Genomic DNA, 8362 nt, shown 5'->3' on the forward strand with positions numbered 1-8362 from the left:
TCCTCAATTGGTGCCACCCCCACCTTTTTATTGATGTCTTCATTTTTAATTCGATCTAACCTTGTGTAGCCGCACATCCATCTAAGCATTTGCATCTCCGCTACACTCATCTTATGCACATGATGCTTCTTTGTGGCCCAACGTTCTGAGCCTACACTCATCTTATGCACAGGCTGCTTCTTGGTGGCCCAACATTTTGAGCCGTGTAGCATGGCTGGCCTCATAACTATCTTATAAAAATCTCCCTTCAACTTGGTAGGTATTTTACAGTCGCACAGAACTCCTAATAATCCTAAACATTTAAAAAAAAAAATGCAAGCAAGAGTTCATCTTTAATCCTTCATTTCATCAAAAACAGCCGAGTTGCAAGGGATAAAAACATTGTCTCAACATGTAGAGACAGTGACAATCTATGCATTGAGAATGAGAAAACTATATGAAGGGATCAAAACAGTGCAAATGAATCATGGGAGTGTAGTAGTTCTGCTGGTGAGGGATGACCTCATGTCTACAATGGCAGACTCATCAGCACCCAACTTGATGGCTTCTTTGCTTGCTCTTATGAACCTTGAAACAGCGCCCTTCACGTACTCATGGGCCTGTTTAACGTTCATTCTTTGGCTGATTTCATTTGGGAAGCTGCTCAAGAAATGATCCCCATTAAGAACAGCAGCCAAGTGAACCACCTCGCTTTGGAACTCTGATAGCCGCCTCTCTTCATTTGCTTCGGTGGTCCTCAGAGGAACCGCATCCGGCAGCACATCTGCAACATAGAAACAATCCAGTTGTTGGGTTTTGCATATGTCAAGCTAAAGATAAAATACTAAGGTAGTAGAAGAAAAGAAACTGAAGAAATTGAATATTTCCGCCTTTGATACTACTATAGTACCATGAAACTATTGTTGGGGTTCCATGTGAAAGCAAGGATCCCACATCGGAAAAGTGAAACTAATGTGGAAGGGCTTACAAGGACTTGGGCGCCCTCGCCTTAATGGCTAGCTTGTAAGGGTGAGTTCTACCAGGGGTCCAAACAACTATTGATATCAGAGCCCGGAGCATGACAACTCTGTTTACCCTTGGGGTGTTCCACACGAAAGCAACTATCCCACATTGGAAAAGTAAAACCAAAGTGGAAGGGATTATAAGGACTTAAGCACCCTCCCTGTAGTGGCTAGCTTTTAAGGGTGAGTTCTACCCGGGGTCCCAACAACTATTGGTATATTATTCGATACATTAAGAGTCAAATGTTTTGGGTAGCAAGACACCATTCTACGACAAGTTTCAAACAAGAATTAGAAAGTTTAACTTTGATTCGATGAGGGGTTGTGTACAGGATTGAGTATTTCGACTTTAAGAATTTAATCTGATGGGTCTTAGATTGGGCTGTTTGGTTTTTATGGAAGCTGAATTGCCCATTTAACTCAAGACCCAAGTCTTGACTGGTTTTCTGGAGATTTTCGGCCATTTGATTGAGTTCATAAGCACTGGTTTCCAATGCACAAACATCTCCTCCAAACAGAAGAACATGAAAAAGCCTCAGCAGGTGGAAAACCTATGGTAGGGACTAAAATCTTACGAGGCAATCCAAAAAGTAGAGAGTATATGCTTTCTCTACAAAAAGGGCAAATTGGGATCACATATCAGTTTTTAGTACTCTGATTCAAACGCGAACACCTACAAGGTAAACACGAGTCAAGTTGGGCAAGTCAGAAGGAGTGGTCAATTTTTCATTAATTTGGGTCAGAAGGACAAAACTCAGACACCGTCGAGAACTTGGCAAAGGAAATTCCTAGTCAACTCAGGTGAGTGGCTGATTAACTAGTGGATTTTTTAAAAGGTGCCTAATATAGCCTAATGCTATGAAGTTGTATTCTCCAAGCACAAGCACACCAAAGGGAAAAAATGGAGGCAGTTATCCCTTCTCTACTGTCAATCTATGAGAGAACAAAATATTCAGTGTTTCTCATCGACTCAAACCAACAGCAAATCAGTTCCATACTACTGCTACTGCAAATTAGTTGACTGACCTACAAGAGTTGAATTTTTCTCTTTTTTTTCTTTTTTTTTCTCTTATTTTCTCTCTGAGGCAAGTCAGGATAATCAGACCCTACATACCTCTCAGGAGTCAGTAGGAATGTCTGAAATCCAAACTATCGTATAAGTATTGCTTGTTTCTTTGTAAATGGGTTTGTATCTTTCCTCTTCTTGTATCTTTGATGGGTTAGAAGGCAAGGTTCTATGTTCTTCTCTTGGAACTATTTTTTCTAATCAACAAAATTTAATGTGCCAACTCGGGTTATTAGATAAATTATGGGTTAAAAAAGTGGAGCTTACCTAAGAAAATGGAACCCATCAGTATTATCTTCCATGTACAAACATGGAAGGGTGAAACCACCACATCTGGTTTCACTCACTGTGAAATCTGATCCTCGGCGAGCCTTGTTTAACAGCAAATACTAGTCATTGTTATTTCGAATGTAGAGGGGTGAAAGAGGTTATACATACCAGGGCAATCTGTTCGTGGTGAGGTCAATTCACCCACTACTTGCTCAAATGTCCCAGCCCAAGCATCTCTGTAAGTCAAGAAATTGGAGGTGAGGTTGAAGATTTTCTTTATGGTTGCAGGTATTGAAGAGTGCTCAAACTCTGAGTTCTCAGTTGGTCTGCTGGGTTTGCTGATCACTATAGATGCACACAGAATTCAAACGCATAAATCAGTTACTACGAAAATGATAAAGAAAAGGTCGTTGAGGATAATCAAACACCCTTTGATTTCTCAAATGCAAAACCAACAATACCAGTGCATAATTAGCAGAACCATTGTTTCCTAATCTTGATCAAACCATGCTAAATCAAACAAACATCCATAAAGCTAACATTCTAATTCCTCACAAAGTTTCCTTGTCAAAACATAAGCAAGCAATTCTACTCAACACAGTTTCTATCAAACTATAAATGACTAAATAAAATCAACTCTAACAGCTTAAGCTTTTGGAGTAATTGATTGTTTCACATGGTATCAGAGCTAATGCCTCGCGCAGGTCCTGAGTTCAAAACCCAACAACTAACTGATATTAAAAATTCTCATGTACGGTTAAAACCTAAAAGAGGGGCCACATGTGCCACGTACGGCCAACCCAAAAGAAAGAGGGGCCACACGTTAAGGTGAGTGTTGGAAGTATAAATAATTAAATAACACCAACTCTAACAGCTTAAGCTTTTGGAGTAATTGTGATGTAGGATAGGGAAGTGAAATTGAGAAAAGGGGAGAGAAATAGACGAAATGGGATAGAATTAGAAGAATAGGGGAAGAAGAGACAAAAATAGCCTGAAGAAGAGACGAAATTAGGGAGAAGAAGAAGAAGCATAAAGGAGAAAGAGGAGATGAAGACTTGGGGGAGAAAAAGAGAGGAAATTAGAGGGGAGAATCTCAATTCATTCAATTAATCATCAAAGTTAATAATATAGCTGTAAATTGGTCTATAAATAGGCTTTTAAGAATCCCTAAAACACTAAACTTTCTAAATCTAAATAACATGGAAAATAAAATCCTGAAAACTAAAATAATATAGAAATAAATATCCTAGAAATCCTAATGGGCAAATATGCCACTTATTGGCCTATTATCTGCATCATTCTCCCCCGCTTGAAAAGAACTCGACCTCGAGTTCTAGTCCACCTAGATCAAATACTTAGACGATCCACTGAAACAGTATGAGTCGTAATCTGTCGAACTATGGAATGCCGTACAACGCTCGTGATGGATGTGAAAGTGGTATGGAAGGCGAGCGTAGTGATAGAGAAGACATCATCCATGAAGAACCATAAAGAACCGAACCTCTCTTGACAAGTAATGAATGAAAAATGGCAGCGTACTTCTCCTGGATTGATGGGATTGGCATAACAGCTATGGGCAGGACCAATCCATGATCATCCTCAATAAAGATATTTGCCCATTAGGATTTCTAGGATAAGTGGCATATTTGGCCATTATGATTTCTAGGATATTTATTTCCATGTTATTTTAGTTTTCAAGATTTTATTTTCCATGTTATTTAGAATTAGAAAGTTTAGTCTTTCAGGATTTAGGATTTTCTTGGATTTTATTTTCCACTTATTGGCCTATTATCTGCATCAAATTGGTTGTTTTGCAGTTTCCTTCTTCATACCCCAAAGGATAATTAACTTCCAAAAAAACACAGTACTCTAGCAAAACACCATCCTTAGAAATTAGAATTTAACCCTATAAATCATGTCAGAATAAAGAAAGCAAGTGCTAATGGATCTTTAAACGAACCAAAAAATTTTAGTTTCTAAGTCTAACTAAACAAAAGAACATCTGATTATTGCTAGTATTTTTCCAATTAACGTCAATTCACAAAACTATACTTTCACTTTCTGAGAGACAAAAGCCAATATCAAAACATGGTTGTTTAACCTATGTTCTTTTCTTACTAAAACTGACATTCCAACATTAAATCACCAATAGGAAAAATTAGAAAGGCAAAGGGAGATAATGCTGTTACCTGTTCCTTTCTTGATCCAAGGGGAGACCATGATCGTTGGTACTCTAACTCCCAACCGATCAAATTTAAAGAAAAAAGGAGCAGGACCAGTGTTTCCATCAGGGTTAGGCACATTCATATAAGGAGTAGTGACATGATCAAAGAATCCACCATGTTCATCATATGTAATAACCAAAAGAGTCTCATTCCATTGAGGACTTGATCTCAACGTTTCGTAAACCTCCTTCACAAGCGTCTGCCCATTCGCAACATCATGAGAAGGGTGATCATCATTTGCAGGAAATCCCTTGATATCAAAATATCTTGGTTCAATCACAGTCAGACTAGGCAACTGCCCATTTCTAGCATGTTTCTTAAACTTAAGATCAAATTGATGGAACTTGAAAATATACTTTAACTTCCTCAAATTCCTATAGAACAGAGTAGTGGGGATATTCTGAAAATAGATCCCAAAATCCATTCCATTTTCATGGAGAGAATCAAAGATGGTTTTTTGTGGGTACCCTTTTGCTAGTTGCTTTTTGACATGGCTTGTTGATCCATGAGAAGTTGCAGAGTAAACAAAGAGCCTATTGGGTTGTGTGGGTCCGGGAATTGACGAGAACCATCGATCGAAAACTGCGAATTCTTGAACCAGGGAGGCGAAAACAGGTATGGAATTGGGCTTAAAGCCTTTCATGACTGTGTCTGATAGATTTGGTGACATTGTTAGCGCTTGTTGGACGAAACCCATCATAGAAGGAATGGTACTATTGCCAAATATCTGTTCTGTGGTGGCTTCAAAGGAGTGACCCGGATCAGGGTCGACGAATTCGGAATCATTGGAGACACAGACGGTTGGGGAATCTGCATCTTTGGTGGATTTTTGGTTGCATTCATTGCCTGTGAGGCCATTGATCAATGGATTGATGGATTTCTTCATCCATCCGAGCATGTGATCGAATGATCGATTCTCGAGAACGAGGACTACAATGGTTTTGATGGGTTGTTCCGCGGAGGCATAATTGGGATGAAGATGTGAAGTGGAGATAAGGAGGAGGAAAACAGAGGAAATAAATGGTGAGGGTCTAGTTTTGAATTTTGCCATGGTTGATGATGAAGAGACAGGCCTAGGACAAAATGGGTTTTTCTCTGTTGGGTTTCTTATTTAAAAATTGTGTAAAAGAGAGAAGGAATGATCTGAGGATGAATCAACTAATGCAGACTGAACTAGGTTGACCCTTTTTTTTCTCCTCTGTTTTCTCTGCTTGCAAGACAGAATGGATTTTAAAGTTATCAGAATCTTCAAATACAGAAAACAGAAATGGGTTTTTCTCTGTTGGTTTTTTCTTTCAAAATTGAAGACAAGAGAAAAGGAATGATCTGATGATGAATCAACTAATGGATACTGAAATGGGTCTACTTTTTTCCTTTGTTATTTGTGCTTGCAGAACAGAGTAGATTATCAAGGGAGCAAGATATTCAAATACAGAAAACAGAAAGCTGAGGATTTTTTTGATAAGGAAAGCCCCTATTGTGAGATTGTTTGAGTTGAAAATGCAGCGTTTTCTTCTATGAAAAGGACAGAGAGAATTGGAAATCGTTACTTCAATAGATCTGATGACAAAGCTAATACTTACAGTAGGAAAAAATGATATTTTGCCTTTTGGGTCTGCAGATTTTTCGAAAAAGAGAGTGGAGAAACTGTTTTAGGAACTGAAAATTGGGTTCTTCTGGAGAATCTATGGAGGTTTTTGAAGAACAAAGTTCTTGTTTTATTTCCCTCTGTTTTTTTTTGTTCTGTTACAAGTGGGGAGTGATTTCAGGATCCCAGTGATGGCAAAAATTAGTTGGCTTTTTCCTCTTATAGCAGCGTAATATCTGCAAATTTCTCCCACGTGACGTGGGAATCGGGATAAGGAAGGATTTATGGAGAATATTATTTTTTTCCAGAAAAAGTAAAAATAAATTTATTTATTTTATTTTATTTTATTTTTGGGATTTCCTAGGGCCTTTCACACAAAGGCATTTCGCATATGGCTGTTGCGTGAGAGAGAAGCCACCTGAGCTGAATTAAATAAATAAGACAAATCTGGTGAAGTGAGCCTAAATTGCCTTCGTACGAAAGTCCCTAGCAAATCTTTCTCGAAAGAGGTGTAAAATGACCTCTTATAGCACCTTAACGATAGCATAACCTTTTTTTCTTTTTCTTTTTTCATAGAGAAAATTCAGACTGATAAATCGAAATATCAGGTGATAAATTCCAATCGCCAATTGAAAACATTTTTATTTTCATATTTTAATTGAAATATATGGGTTCATATGAACTGTCAAATTTTTAATATCGAGAAAAAAAAGGGAAATGTTATCAACACTACACTATTTTGATGATCTCACTCCTCACTTTATTAAAAGTACGGTATGGCCTGCACCATAGGATGATCCAAACCGTTCATTAGATGGGCCACAGCCTAAAAAGGTGTGCCCCAAAAATTATTTCCATAGGATGATCCTAACCCTCCGATCTGAATGTTAGAGGGTTCATCCTAACCCTATATAGATCAGAGGGTTAGGATCAACCTATGGAAATAACTTTTCGGGCACAACTTTTTTAGGTTGTGGCCCATCTAATGGACGGTTTGGATCATCCTATGGTGCGGGTCATACCGTACTATTAATAAAGTGTCAACATCTCCGGAAAAAATGATATGGGCCGAGATATATTCCGAGCTATGAGCCGTGCTGAGACACCTTTAATCTTCAAAGTGAATGGAGGGGTGTGAATATGAAATTAGGGGGGTGTGAATATGAAATAGTGGAAAATTCAGCTGGGATTTTCCTTTTATAGAAAACTGGTATTCAAACCCATGCTAGGAATGTGTGGAAAATGGTGGGGCCCACGCCATCAAAACATGAATTGTAAAATGGTGGGAGGCTTGGGAAGAGACAGTGGCCCCACCTCATCAATAACATTAGGGGTAAAATGGTGGGCTTCACCTTATACATAGGTTTGGGTAGAGACCATGGGCACATGCTACCCATGGTCATTAAATATTGGGCCCTACCCATCACGGCATGAGAAGTAAAATAGTGGGTCCCACGATATACATGGGTTTGGAGAGACTTGATGGGCCCACCGTATCGTGTAAAATGGTAGGCCCTACCGATCCTCCTCTTGGGTATAAAATATGGTGTGAATTATCCTCCAATGGGGTGCGAATTTATCATCGCCCAAACTATAACCCGTATAGAGTTTGTAGAAGTGCAGATTCGTAGGGCACCTCATTGAAATGGGGAAAAAAAAACGTGAAGAGAGGAGTCATTTGGGAAGACTGCATTTTTGGTGTTTTTTCTATTTAAGAGTGAGCTGAAATAGGAGATTAAGTGAAAGTCTAGCTTTTATTGGCGATTTATATTGGCTGCTACAATTCATTCCATTAGGTTGTCACCGGACAATGAAAGAAATTCAAAACAGAGAGGGTGCCAACATTAAAACAATGGGTGTGAATATGAGTTCTTGATGATTTATGCTTTCAGGGTGTTTCTGCTATATATGGTAACATTTTTATTAGCTCTTGTGAGCTGATCCAAGCCCCTTATTTTGATCTCAGCACCCTTTTTCTTTGTTACAAACTTCTCTCATTGAGTCATCAGTCATGAACTCCTGATCACTTGTTTTGGTAAATAAAGAATGATTGCCAGCAAAATGATATTTGCACCCTCTTGTTTTCCTTCCTTTCATTTTGAAAGAGCTGCAGAAACCTTCACTCTGAAGTAAAATCTTTGGCACCAAAAGCCCTTAATTGTGTAGGGCTTTCTGAAAAGTAGGTTTATAATGGCCTGAAATTGATCCTAAC

General features: G+C 38.6%; 1 protein-coding gene across 1 annotated transcript; it reads right to left on the minus strand.

Moving 5' to 3' along the window:
* Positions 1 to 313: 313 nt before the first annotated feature.
* NPC6 (non-specific phospholipase C6) lies at positions 314 to 6333 on the minus strand. Its single transcript, XM_077356088.1, has 3 exons — positions 4527 to 6333; positions 2506 to 2682; positions 314 to 763 (listed from the first exon to the last, which is right to left on the minus strand). The coding sequence occupies exons 1-3, from the start codon at positions 5611 to 5613 to the stop codon at positions 465 to 467; spliced, it is 1563 nt and encodes a 520-aa protein (XP_077212203.1). The 5' UTR covers positions 5614 to 6333; the 3' UTR covers positions 314 to 464.
* Between the last annotated feature and the right edge of the window lie 2029 nt (positions 6334 to 8362).

This window comes from Tasmannia lanceolata, unplaced genomic scaffold, assembly GCF_043159265.1.
Source record: "Tasmannia lanceolata isolate RefF3 unplaced genomic scaffold, GAP_Taslan_0.1 ptg000015l, whole genome shotgun sequence".
In the NCBI taxonomy this organism is placed as follows: Eukaryota; Viridiplantae; Streptophyta; class Magnoliopsida; order Canellales; family Winteraceae; genus Tasmannia; species Tasmannia lanceolata.